This window comes from Amblyomma americanum, chromosome 8 (assembly GCF_052857255.1).
Source record: "Amblyomma americanum isolate KBUSLIRL-KWMA chromosome 8, ASM5285725v1, whole genome shotgun sequence".
Taxonomy (NCBI): Eukaryota; Metazoa; Arthropoda; class Arachnida; order Ixodida; family Ixodidae; genus Amblyomma; species Amblyomma americanum.
This window is the reverse complement of record NC_135504.1, coordinates 20,430,587-20,444,468: the sequence shown is the minus strand read 5'-3', so window position 1 is coordinate 20,444,468 and position 13,882 is coordinate 20,430,587. Positions and strand designations below refer to the sequence as shown.

Genomic DNA, 13,882 nt, shown 5'->3' with positions numbered 1-13,882 from the left:
GAGTAGCGCAAAATATGAGCCTAAACAGAATGCGCCATAAATCGCGTCCGTTTTAACAAGGATAAGTACTTCAGTATAAAAATCACTAAGTGACGCTCAATTAAGCACACAGGCAAACATCTTAAAGGTTGACCGCGGTTACCGTCTCGAACTATCGCGGAATTGAATTTCATACGTCAAGAAACACGTTCGTTTGCTGTCTATGCGAAGGAACCGAGGGCTCGAGTGAGCCTTCCATTAGCTCCATCGACATCTGTCGAACGTTTTCTTCCTTTCAGCAGCTTGCTTTATCCTCGAGTTTCCGAGTTCATTAGAGAAGGAATGTCCGAAGAAAAGTGCACGTGTTCTCGCTAGCCTGTCTTGTGTCCCGTAAGAGCACGAAAGGTTCCGTGAGGCGCTTTGCCGGAAAAGACCAAAAGTTCCTCGTATTGACTTTACAAATGATGGGCAGATGTTGCTTATATTCGCAGGTAATGTAATCGCTGTTTTGCTGTTTTCTACGTGATAGATGTCCACTACGTCCTTATCAACAGTTCGGTATAAATAACACCACTATATTGTACTTTCACGGATAACCGACTATTTCGTCGTCATCCGCGTCGACCTGTTCCACAGGCAGGTCCCAGAAGGAGCACTTGTCCGCGACGTGCATCGGGTCCCGCTTGGCGCACCCGAATGCGTCGGCGAACTCCTTGAGGTTCTTCAGCGGGACGTTGCACCGGTCCTCGTCCGCGCTGCGCGGTCCGCGCGCGTCTCCCAGGGACCCCTCCGGCGAGCACAGCCTGAAGCAGTAGTTTAGGTAGAAGAGCTGCTCCCTCGAGAACTCCAGGAACGTCGGCATCTTTCCGCGGTCGTGTAGGAAGGAGCGGTGTCGCTGCGCGCCCAGGACAGCTGGCAGAGAAGCGAAGTCGGCAACGTTCTCTTCGGCGGTTCGCGAATCGACGCCGTAGGCTCGCCGCAGGCAGGCCACCTTGCCGTCGTAGTTGTTCAGGGCGTCGGGAGACCACCAGTTGTGGAGCTTGCCCTGCTTGTCTCGGTTCATCCCGCGAGAGTCGAACCCGTGCATCACTTCGTGGCCCGCGACAGCACCGAGACCCGCGTAGTTGAAAGCCGTCCAGGCCTTGTCGTCCAGGTACGGAGGCCTCATGATGCCGGCCGAAACGAACACGGCGTTCAACTGAACGTCGTAGTAGGCGTTGACGCCCAGGGGCCAGAACGTCACTCGCTCGACGGTCGTTTTGCCCGAGGACAGCGTCTTCATAGAGAGCCTGACCGAGGACCTGGCGGCCTCCAGCGACGCAGTCAGGTAATTCGCGTGCGTCGAGAAGTTGGCGTACTGCTCGTCGATCACGCCTTCGTCCAAGAGGAAGGCGGGCTTGGCTAGGACTTCGGCCATGGCGCCCATCTTCGTGACGGCAGCGGCGCGCGTGGCGTTGTCCATCCAGGGGACGTTGGTGAAGATGGCGGTGAACTCTCGCCTGATGTCCTTGGTCAAGGTCTCGGCGGTTGCGAGCGCCCTTGCCGTGGGCGCCTTGGTCAGATAGGGATAGCTTGCCGCGAGTGGCATCACGTCGGTGACGAACCTGAAGCAGGCGTCGATGTAACTCGCCTTGTTCTTGTAGACGAAGCTGGCCGCCTTGTACGATGCTCGCGGAGCCAGCTGACGGAGCAGGGTCCAGCCGATGAACGTGGGTACGAGCGTGGGTTTCGCAGTGTAATTGAGGATCTTGCCGACCTGTAGCAGGTAGTGTTTGTTTGCTACGCTGACGTGGTGGCCGACTTCCACCTTGAAGTACGGCTCCGTCTGCTTGTTGACGGCGTCGACCCACGCCTCGCCTACGACGTCAGGAACGAGCTCGTGCAGCTGATGGTACGTGACGGCGTCCGGGAGGACCTCGTCCGTCTGCAGCGAGGGGATAATCTGCGAGTCGGCGTCAGCGATCTCGGTCAGCAGCTGTTCGGCGCGCGCAGACCTGAAGTGGGGAAGTACCTGCAGGTGGCTGATGAAGAAGTCTTCCAGCTTTCCCGAGTCCTTGAGGATGTTGCGCCAGAGGAACCAAGTGAACAGGTCGACGTTCTCGCCTATTTCCACCGTTGGCCGTCCGCCTTCGTCCGCATCGGGGAAGATGTTTACTTTGAACAGCGTGTTAATTCTCCAGGTGAGCGAGAGCTCGACCACCGTCGCGATTATGCTGGTCGTGTCCTGTGGCTCCACTGCCGGAAACTTCGTGTAGGTATTCATGAACGCGGCGAGTTTCTCTGTCTCGGACCGTTTTTTGTCGACGACGTCTTTGCAAGACTCGAATATGAGCGCTGCCTTGAGCATGCCTGATTCGCTGTTCTGTCTGTGCACGGATGAGGTCGCGTGGTTATCTCGCAGAGCCTGTCTGTGGACGTTGCCCTCTTGTCGCGTCTTGTTGGCGTCGTCGAATTCCGAGGAGCCTTCGAGCCAGCTCTTAGCGGACTGTCTTCGCCGATGGTTCTTGGCGACCTCTTCGAATGCGTCCAAGGCGTCGAGCAGCGTTTCCTTCTGGACTGAGTCGGCGACGCTGAATTTATTTTTGGCGTGCTTGTGTATCCAGCCGCTGCAGACGAAGCGGTAGAAGTTGTCGCACGGCGCCACGGACCGATTGATGGACTCCTCGAGGAGTCGCGTGTAGTTGATGCGCTGTCGACCGCCGTGTTCCCCTGGAGGAACGTAGAAGAGCAGGTACCAGGCCAGCGCAGCGACGAGGCCGATGAGGCATATGCTTCCGAAGCCGATCAGGCAGAGTTCCGCGAAGTCGGCCGTCACGAACTCCATCTCTGTCTCGCTCATCGAACTTTCCTCCTGGTCGGCAGCGGCTTTCTGGGCCATGCTGGTTGGTTGTTTTCCTCTCGTCGTTGGCGCCGGCCAGCCGCCGGTCGTGATGGTACGTCGCCCGTCTTCGGTAGTGGGATCGTTGCGGTAGCGGTCCTCGGTGACTTGCAAAGCCGGCGTCAGTTCGTGCCGGCCTTCTTGGTTGATGTCCTCCAGGTGTTACCGCGTAATGTTTGTCAGGTGCACCGTTTAAGCCTTCCCCATTCTGTTGCCGACCCCTGGACGTTAACGGGACCTCACCTCGATCGGAGTCGCCCAGTTCCACGAACGCGTACAGGCTGGGGAGTTCGGTCGCTCAGGTTCTTGCACCTTAGCGCTGTTCTGGGCGCTTCTTGTGGAGGTCGCGGAACCACGTGGTCCTCACCTTGGTCCGGAAACGTCGTTATTGTACGAAGCGACTCGCGGACGACGTACCCCCGCTAGCAGATCGTGAGTCGACACATTAACGTTGCCTAAAAAGAGCAGCGGCGTTCTAGGTCCAGGCATGTGCGGGTGTCCGGAAACGCGTGCTGCAAAGCACGAGCTGATCGTCTCTGCGCGTGTTCAGCTCTCTCATTGTCCTCTTCTTCGCGCACGTCGACCGACCGTGGTGATAAGGCGTTCGGATGCTGAGCACGATGTAGCGAGATCGATCGGCGCGGCGGCCGCGGAGGTTATAGGAAAGAGATCACTGTCCATGACTTGCACTGTCGAAGATAGGCTTACACACTTTAGAAGGGCACTTTGGAGCACCTATGTGTATGCAATGCTAGGAGGATTAATTGGAGAGACATGGGAGAGGCCTTTGCCCTGCCGTGAGCGTAGTCAGGCTGATGATGATGATGATGGGTGCAAGAGAATTTAGGGGCGAGCAATTGGATTGATGTGGAGGAAATGTGATAGCATTTTGCTTTCACTGGCCAATCTATTCCAACTCTAATTTTATTCCATTTCTACTCCACTCGTGATTGTATTCTGATTGTGACTGCTTCTTTTATTTTTGCTGCATCAGCTGTAGCCATTTTCTTATGAGCTGAGTTGTTTTTAGTCCGGTGTCTCCCTCATCCCTCTTTAAGTGGAGAAGGGGATAGGACGGTTGGCAGGTGGTAGATATCACGACAATGGCGGTCGCCGGGTTTCTACCAGGGTTTCAGTGAGGCTTCTGTGTAATCGCATAATAGATTGCTGTGATTGCTGCTGCTGCAGCTGGGGCAGGGTAGGCAGGGTTAACTGGATGTCAGTGGATGTGGCCTTTGTCCTCCAATGGATGCATTTGGTCGGATGATATCGATTTTCACTGCCTGCCATCAATTTGTGCCTTACCGCCTGCCTTTACCAGCATGCTTAGTCTCAAGTTCGATAACGTCAGCGTGTAGTGGACAAGATTCATGCTATGCCCAGCGGCTTGCAGTGGGCGACCTTGTGACCTTGCGATATAGATTATAATTTTCGCGTGCTTCGCTCCATGGGCATGAATGTATGTGTCGTGTATGAAAGCATTGAACACACCTTGTTTGGTGGTATGGTCACTGTGTCGCAGGTGACCGACTGGGCGGTGGACTACCACACCCCAGGAGGGGTGGACCGCGATGGGTGGCAGTACGCAGCTGACTTCCCCTTCTCCTACCATGGCACCAAGGGCATCACCGACTACGTGCGCAGGCGCCGCTGGTTCAGGTGAGTGCCGGCGACGTGTGCACTTTGGAACACCGGGACGTCTTCCATCACATGGACCGCAGGGTTGACTCTATGTTGCCTTTTAGCCATGTTTTCATCCCACTGCTAAATGCTTTGGAAGCGTTCCTCAAAGTGAGATTTTGTGCCTTCTGCTGTGTGCGTAGACCAGCTATACTTGGTGTGCATGATCATTACCACGTGACCTGACGTTTGGGCAAGTTTGTTGGCAATATTCAGAGAACGCCTAGGTGCCCCTAAACGCAGAGCAAAGGATAAGGACTCAGAGAAGAAGCCATATATGGGTGCTGCCTTGTCTGCCACTAAACCACGAAGTCAACGATTATCTGTAGTTTCCTCCTTGTGTCCCTGACTTTTGTGCTGTGCTGTCACCATGAAACACCAACTATTCCCTTAGCTCACTCCCCTGAACGCCTTCACCCTATCGCCTGGGTCTCACTGCTTCTCTTTACCCCTTCGTGCTGACGCTTATGACTGCTGCGATTCCCTCACGCCCTTGCGCAGACTGTGCCGGCTGAACACGACTGGTCCGTGGGTTGAGGTAGAGCCCATGCCGCTGCGCGACCTGTCCCTGTCCCTGGACTCCCTCCCGGGGAACATTGACGAAGGGGGTGTGGCACTGTGGGCGGTGTCCTCCACAGGAGAAGCTGTTTACCGTAGGGGCGTAACACCCGACTGCCCCGAGGTGGGTCCTTCTTTGGCCTGTAGTCCCTCTAGTAGCACTTGGCAGTTGTCAGCTGGGTGGTAGTGAGAACCAAGGTGGTTGCAGCCAGGGAAATACTGTAAAAGGTGTCAAATCGGGTGACAGTGGAGTGAAGGTAACAAGGGTATTGCAGCTACAACTTGTCATCAGATTAGTGCTTAGGGCATCTTGTTGAAAAGCTGTTCCAACCCTGTGAATCACAAGCTACGAAGCACAGCGGTATGCATTTTATCATTGGAGTAGTCTAAGTGTAGCATGGATCAATGATAATGGAAGATACACAAGATGATGGAAGGTACACACTGCGCTGTGTGTGTCTTCCCCTTGGTGCTGCATGGTTTCCAACACGAATGACGAGCTTCTGTCGCTGCAGATTTAGGAAGGTGTTTATTGCTGCCTGCCAAGCGTCAGTTACACGAGTTGGCTGTTTACATCCTGCTTCCCCTCCTCCCTTGTGTGGCTCACTGCACACAGGGCAAAGCATGGATGCACGTGGCAGCAGAGCAACTGTTCGAGGCCATCAGCGTGGGCCCCCGCCACAGGGTGTGGGCAATTGGCCAAGACGGCTCCGCGTACGTGCGCAATGGCATTTCAACTGACCGACCCACTGGTGAGTTACCGCGCGTGTGCCATGTGACAAGGGTGACCCGAGACACCTCATGGTCGACCACGAGAACCGCCTTCGTTCGGGTGTCTTAGAGGCTGTTCTTCTCCGACAGTTTTACAGCAAGAGCTGTTAATGGGAGTGCACTGCGAGTCGTGCAACTGAAGCCCATTAGTTGTTCTTCCGTGGCGTGGCGGCCAACCAGATTGGCACCAAGTGGTGGTGAAGAGAAAAATAGAAAGACAATGAAGAAACGGGATGGCAATGAGAGGAAGGGGGAGGAAATGGAGGAGTGCCGTCGTGGAGAGAAAAATGGACCTCACGGCTCTCACCTAATGTTTTCACTAAACATTAGCTTAGTTCAGCTAGTAATTTTACCTAGGCCTAAATGCACATGTTCCTGCACTTCATTTCCTCTCCTAATTTCACTTCTTTCCTTCGCTAAAGGTGCGGTTCATCTCTCCGCTCTCAAGTGCGGCAGTTGTAGTTACCCCCTTGTACCTGCTGGCATGAGACTGCAAGGTGCTGGCCATTTCAAGATTATCCCTGAATTAACCATGACGTCATGACAATTATGATGTCATGAGCTGCTGCTTAACGCGGCCGGTACAGTCAGAGAAAGCAATGCGCCTTAGCATCCAAAAGTAAGTGCTGATAACAACCCGCCCGCCATCTGTTTTTGCTTGCGTGTTTTCTCACAAATGATGCACTAGACATTAGAATACGTGAATCGCCCATGGGATCTGTCTGCGATCGCTAAATAATTTATAATTGAATTTCCACTTGGTTGTTTCAACAAACAAGTGATGGCTGTGATGTGTAAGGAATGTTTAGGTCACGTGAGGCATGAAGAAATTAGGCTGCCACCGTCTGGAAGGCGTTGAAGTAATGAGCGTTAGCTATTTGGTTTATTGGATGAAGAAAGTGAAGAACGCGCCGCTCGTCTCGAGAAACGGAATGTAATACCCTTTGAAATGGGGTGGATTGCCACCATGCTCGGCTACGCGTGTACGCATGCCGCCTAGCGGAACGATCGCCGCCTAGCGCCATCTATCAGAGAAATTACGATGCACGTCTACCCATTGTTGAGTTGCACCCCCTCAAGATACGTCCCAAACAGAATTTGCTTTGTTTGGGGGGTCAAGGTGGGCCTAGAATTCGGCTTGCGGTGCGATATGGTAACGCTTCAATTAGTAATTGCATGTATACAATGGTTACCTATTATTTAATTGTGGATTTATTTCTATGCCACAACCCATAGGGCTTTATTTGCCTACCAAATTCAGTATACAACTGTCCCGAGATGGGTGCCTGTTGTTGTCGGAGTATATATAGCGGAACGAATGTATACATGTATAGCGGTCCTGTAACGGGACAGTTTTCCTACCTGTTTTAGGATATTTTTTAGTGAGGGTGGGAAAGGGATGAGAGGGCGCAACCAATTTTAATGGCCACCATCTTGAATTCGTGAAACTGAAACTATGTCGCCATTGCGTCCCCTGACATCATACTCACATAGTTCCACCTCTATCCACCATATTGGACCGTGACGTCGTCATTGGCACGTGGAAGGTGGTTGTTTCTACAGTACTATTGTATATGGCGCTGCACTCAACCACTCAACCGTTCCTCCAAACACTCCCAGCCAGTGTCACACTGAGGCAGCATGCTTGAAATATTGTGTTACAGAATAGTTGACAATTGTTCGTTTTCACTAGGGCTATCTGTGTGCAGCACTGCGGTGAAAGCCGCTTGCTGTACTGAGGCAGGAATAAACCGTCTTTGGTTCCTATTTGGCAGCTTGAATTGTTTCGCCTCTCTCCTCCAGGCACAGTCTGGTTCCATGTCGAGCCGCCGACGGGCAGCTCACCTCTTGTCAAAATCTCGGCGGGCGATGCGACCGTCTGTGCCGTGGACGCAGCGGGTAAGCTGTGGCGCCGTGCCGACGTCATGGACGAGTTCCCGGAAGGCACCGCCTGGAACCTAGTCTCGGACAACGTCCACTCTGTCTCTGTGGGCCCTGACGACCAGGTATGTGTTGATGTATAGGCATTGCTGCAGGTCGCTGTGAGCTCCGACGGATTTAATAAATGGTGTGGGTGACAGCAGCTTTTACTGTTTCGATTAACCGGCTCTGTCACGCGAAGGCAAGGATACAAAATGAAAGTTCAGTAACTGCAATCGATGAAGGTGCACTATGAAAATTCAACTAAAGAACCAACTGGCAGACATCTTTTAAAGAAGGCCATTCAACCAATGGTATTGTCCTGTAGTCGTGATGTCATGGTCAGCTGCCTCCTGAATCTTTATAAGTTCAGCCAACCGTGGAACTTCCTTTAGCCACATGTTCCACGCGTGTAGGCCGCACATATAATTTCATTAAGCATGCAGGGATGCAGTGTGGGCATAGCTTGTGGGTTGCATTTCTTTCCAGTGACGCCTGTGTGTTAACGCAACAGCGTTAGAGTGGAGATGAAAAGTCGTGCGCGTTGTTTCACAAATTCAATATTGGTCAAAAGGGGTGTTACGTCACAAGTTTTGGTGTGGAAGGAAAATTATTAAAACTTGATATAAACTGTGCTGTGAGGTCATAGCTTGACTGAAATGTCATTATGACATATAAATATGTAAAGTAAATTATTTAAGCTAAAAAAAAATTGGGGTAATTACAGTTTAACCTCGTTATAATGAAGTTAAAGGGGCCTGGCGGCTGCTTCGTTGTAGCCCGTGTTGACTGATCTTCCAAGAGCAATTGTCATTCCTTCATTACATCCATTATTTCGTTATAAACCAATTCCTTATAACGAAATTTGACTATAGTTGGGAATCGAGCCCATGACCCTTGCTTATACAAATTCCAATTGCATATATAAATAGACCTCATTGTAGGGTTTATTTTCGTGGTGCTGTACTAACTGTTATAACTGGCTTAAACTATATGGCTACACCAGTTAGTTTCACTGAAGTGAAGCCATGATGAGTGGCACCTTTGTCTTACCTTGTTGAATGCTTAATTCTGCAAGTAAATAATGTTGCAAGCATTTAGACTAGTAACATTGTCACCAGCTTGCAGTGTGGGCATGGTATTGGCACATTATTTGCCACTGAACTCTTTTTATTTTGTTGCAAAAGACTCAGTGCACAGTATTTCCACCTGTCCCGCATAAATTTTATGAAGCATAAGTGAGGTCTTACTTAAAATTCCTAGTTGTAATGCACGTTGATGAACTAGGCATGTAATAAAATCCTGAGCTTGTTATGTATGCACTTCATTATAGTTATGCTTTTCTGTTTTTGATTTTGTGGCCCAGGTGTGGGCCGTCATTGATGTCATACGAAACAAGCGGGTCCATCTCAGCCGGGTGCTGGCAAGAAGGAAAGGCATCACAGAAGAAAACCCTTTAGGAACTGACTGGGACACAGGTTATGGGGTGAGTTCCAGCGCTTTGTTCTGCCAGGAACAAACTGTCAGCTGCAGTTACTATAAAGCCATTATAATCATGTGCTAATTAACTAGCACTCACCAGTTAACTTTTAAATTTGCAGATATGGGGGTTAGTGCTAATTGTGAGTTTAAAGCCATGGACAAGGCAATGCCAAATCAGTTTCTGGAGCAAAGAAAAAGTCATTCTCTGAAGCCCTGCTGCACAAGGAAATGGGATGTCTTTTTCCAAGCAAAACCGAAGCTGAGCGCTTGAGGAGTGCCGGAAGCTTGGTGCAAGCGCAACATCCGCGAATGATGTAATGCAGGGCCTGCTGCGCCAAATTTGAACTGCTGCGCTGCTGTACGATGTCATGCTTATTCTTTTTCCTCGCCTCTTGGTGCAAAGAAACTAACAGTCATCGTCAATTATCTGGTAGCTATTCTTGAGATTTTCGAGAGCGACAAAGCAAAAGAAATTGCAGTGGGTTTAGTGGAGCACTTGGTGTGAATTTGGTGCAGTAGTCATTGCAATGCGTCGCCAGCAGATGTTTTGTTTGCACTGAGCATTCTGTGGGCTTTATGCATTGAGTTTATGTTTCGTGCAGGAAAAAAGCACTGGATGTCCTTGAGCTTCAGCTGCTTGAAAAAAAAACTTGTTTTTTTGTTTCAAAAACTGATAGTAGCATGATGTTGTCCGTGGCTACGAGCTAGTCAATGGCACTACTCACTAGACTGTGTTAATTTAAAAGTTAATTTGTAAATGTTAGTTAATTATCGTGCTAAATATTATTACTATTCATAAATAACTGGCATCAGCTGTAGCTGATAGTATGTTTTGAAAAGGTTTTTTATTTCGGCCATCCTATTTTTAGGAATTTTTTAAAGTGCTCGCTCAAATATTGGGTAATTTATAAAAAGGGTGCAATATATTAAGCAGTGTAGAGGGGAATGGTGAGCTTGATTGCTCTTTTCCAATTTAATGTTTCAGGTAAATTTTTGTAACCAGAAAAGATTAATGTGAAAGTGTCCAATGTTAGGAAAAAATGAAAGAATAAAACATGTCCTGGGCAATATATCATCTGGCTTTGCTGTATACATACCTTTTTAAGTAGTATGGCAGTTGAAAAATGGGTGTTTACATCACTCACTGCCAAACAGTTCAAAAGCATTAGAACATACAGCTATGACACATGCAGCAATTGCACTACTGTGGCATGAGAAGCGATCGTGCTGCATCACACAAACATCACATGCTTTCCCTGTGCCAGCAAGTAGTACTGTGACGACATTGCAGTGCACATCAGCTGGAGCTTTTCCGTTAAGAGTGCCGCGAAGCAGCAAGTGGGTCTAGGGAGGTGAAATCAAAGCCAACGCACTGCAGAGATTTTGGCTAAAGGAGTCCATAATGCTATCATATTAAAAAATTGAATGGCACTGGAATGAGCAGTATTTATTTAATATTAATTCTCTTTTCCAACAGATGAGTTGGCGACACGTGTCTATCCGTGGCTGCACCAGACATGAGTCCTGAAACAAGAAAAGTGTGCAACAGGGATGCAGCCTTCATATTGGTTGTTGGAATTGTTTTCCTAACTCATCAGTGAAAACGCTGATCAAAGCTCAGGCCGAAGTGAACTGCATGATTCGACTGCTTATTGTGGACCAGTTGTATATTGCCTGTTGTACTCTGGATGGGACGACGCCATAATGCACCGACCCTTCATGACCCTGGTCAAGATTTTGCAAGTGTTCATCACTCATGATGATTAATGTATTTCGTGGCTGTGTTATAGTTGTTATGTAATCTTATATTATGTCATTTCTGCACTGTTTTACAGCAGCAGGATGTTTATCTGTTAAAAATATTACCACTCAGCATGCCTGAAGAACTCGTCATAATCAAGGCTTTGTGTGAACGAGATATCATAATGTTATTTATGGTCCTTGGAGACTGATGCGCTAAGAAATCTAAGCCAAAGAGAGTGTAATCATGAGCAGGTGTATAGTGCTGATTGATCACTGTGGACAGCTGATATTAAAGTTACTTAGATCACATGCTGGATCAGAGTGCAACAGTGAATCAGTGCAAGCATGACTGACAAGAGGTTTGTAGTCTGAAGGGACACAAACAATTTGTGCAAATTGCCAGTCCTGTTGTGAGTACCTGCATCTTCATATGTTGTAGGTTGAGCACCTTCATCACTTTAGGAAAATAATTGTGAGAGATCAATAGTGCAGATTGGGCAGATGCTCGTGTGTACGTTGCAAGATGTTTTTGTCTGTAATATGATCTGGCTGCACCAACCAGCACAAGAGCAATACTGCTTTTGGTGGGGGTGGAAATTTGTAATGCAAAAATGTCCACAATAATGTCTACAATTATATAATCACTATGCTCTGATGCACATAGCTGGAATACCAAAAAAAGTTTAGATCTTCAAGGTCATGTCTTTAAGATAGTTTTAACATCTGTTGGCTCTCTTGTGGGCAGTAAAAGTTGGAGTGCACAAAAACGTCGCAGACGTGCAGCAATTTAGCTTAGCCTGAAGGTTTTATTTATTGACTTTTTTGCTCACATACATAGTCATCTTGTTGATGTTGGCTGTATGTACTGTTGGTAACGTGTTGTGTTGTTTTATAAATATTTTGTGAAAAAACATAAGCATGGAGAAAAGCCTGTAAATCTACGCAGGGAACATGTATTTTTCATATTTCTGCACCACTGTAACACCAGACTTCATGTCTAGATTGTCATGCCATCTCTTTAGACATAGATGTACTTTATTCACCCAGCATACCAGCATCTGTTACAAAGGCTGTGACTTATTGATGATTGCTTCATTTACTAAACATGTCACTGCACCATCGTTCTCAATCCTCCATCAAGAAGTAGTGTCTGCTGATATAATAAAGTATGCGTTATTGGTACTTTCAGAATGCACTAGTCTTGAACCAAATGTGCATTTTGCAGCAGGAGAATGAAGTTTGTTTAGTGTAGTGCATGCAGTTTGCACACAAACTTTAGTGCAACTGTTTGAGAGAGCTCAAGGTTGTTAAGCATAGAAGTGAATGTAGTTATAGAAAGCTTTTTGTTCACAACATAATAAACTGTTTGGTCTGTGTTATTGTGCTGCCATGTCCAGCTGCTTGTTTGGCTTTGTGCATTTGTGTGTGCTTGTTTTTTCGAATGCTTTTCATGTCGGGGCTGAGAAAAGAAGGGACGTTTCATTTTCACTGCCATCAGCATGTATCCACATAGCAAGCAAGACCGCTAGGAAAATAAGGAGGGAAGTTCAATGCACTTGGCTGAGTGATTGTGAATTATCTGTGTTATTCAATGATGTGCTGTTTACGGTGGTCTTTTTCCTTGTATGTGTAGCACCTGTTTTCTTGACTTCAGTATTGTACTTTTGTTTTTGAAAGCATTGAAAGTTACTTTCTTCAGTGCGGAGAAAGTCTATGAAAAGTCAGTTTGAGCTCTCCGTCTGGGCACGACTGGACATCAGTTTGGTGGTAATTTCTTGCTTAGAGAACCAGTAGCTGTAATTTGATTTTGTCACTGGTCTCCTTGCAGGGTAAACCACAGTTTAATTGTGCTCTCACATGCATTTCTTGTTGTATGTTACATAAGTTGTAAATCTTGTTCCCCTAAGTCAAAGGTTAAAAAATAAACTACATTTGGCTACATGTCTTTTGGCTTGTTGTATTGTACTTGTTGTATTTTCAACATTCCTCTTTTGTGAGCATAAGAGTTTGCACTAGCGTGGCCTAAGTCAAGAATGGCAAAATGGTCTGCTCTTGTCAGATTTCGATCAGATAAGCAGTACACTGATGTCTGTAGGTATTGCGAGTGAGAGGCAAACATCCCTCCGAGTTTTATTTTTTTATGTAGTCATGCTGTCATTGGTGTTTGAGTGTATAGTAAAAAAAGCTGAACTTGCCAGTGTATGGATAAGAAAAATATATTGTGCGTTGGCACATCTCAATGTCGTATGAGCCAAGATAAACTACAGCATCAATAACATCGTCAGCTATGTGAAAGTGGCCTAACTGATTTTAACATCAGTCACTTCACTTCAAAAAATAAGGGCATTGACAAGAATTTGTTGAGGGCACACGTCCATGAGCCATAGTTAGTAGTCCCCATATTGCATCGGCTGTCCACAAGTTATCAAAACAAATCGGCCACCTAATATGTCTTATTCTATTTGTGTGCAGTCATTGAACTTCTTTTCAAAGAACAAATTTCAACTACAAAAACTAATCACAAGTGTGGGCGAGTTTATCAAGATGCATTCATTGGTGCAAGAAAGCACTTTAAAGACAATAAGCCTTGCAGTCCCAGGCAATACAACTGCATCCAAGGGGATGTCCGGAGGATGTATGTTCGAGGGCACTGCATCATCCTGAGGACTATCCTCTTCTAATCTCCAGGAAGTTCTTTACCTAATCCTAATGTCCGGCCTCAGGACATCATAAAACTTGCCACAGATGACCTTCACTGAACAATTTCCAGCAAAGCCAACAAGGAGGTAGTTTATGCAGTTATGGTATATGAATTCTTAGGTGCCAAAGCAATAATGCTGTAGGGCATGGTACACCACAGACCATGGCTCC

The 13,882-nt window shown here is 47.7% G+C and overlaps 2 protein-coding genes across 2 annotated transcripts in view; one reads left to right on the top strand and one right to left on the bottom strand.

Moving 5' to 3' along the window:
- Pex23 (tectonin beta-propeller repeat-containing peroxin 23) overlaps positions 1-13,205 on the top strand; it is a 58,783-nt gene extending 45,578 nt beyond the window's left edge. The window contains exons 18-23 of the mRNA XM_077634062.1: positions 4,380-4,516; positions 5,039-5,219; positions 5,712-5,847; positions 7,670-7,872; positions 9,153-9,272; positions 10,746-13,205. Of these exons, the coding sequence (XP_077490188.1) occupies positions 4,380-4,516; positions 5,039-5,219; positions 5,712-5,847; positions 7,670-7,872; positions 9,153-9,272; positions 10,746-10,796 (828 nt within the window). The 3' untranslated portion in view covers positions 10,797-13,205. The remainder of the gene's footprint in view (positions 1-4,379; positions 4,517-5,038; positions 5,220-5,711; positions 5,848-7,669; positions 7,873-9,152; positions 9,273-10,745) is intronic.
- On the bottom strand, positions 447-3,015 carry LOC144101053 (neprilysin-1-like). The gene has a single exon (XM_077634063.1). It carries the CDS (start codon positions 2,855-2,857, stop codon positions 566-568), a length of 2,292 nt encoding a protein of 763 aa, XP_077490189.1. The 5' UTR covers positions 2,858-3,015; the 3' UTR covers positions 447-565.
- Positions 13,206-13,882: the final 677 nt, after the last annotated feature.

Coding starts and splice junctions, on each gene's coding strand:
- LOC144101053 (XM_077634063.1), bottom strand. CDS start 2,857: ATGGCCCAGAAAGCCGCTGCCGACCAGGAGGAAAGTTCGATGAGCGAG.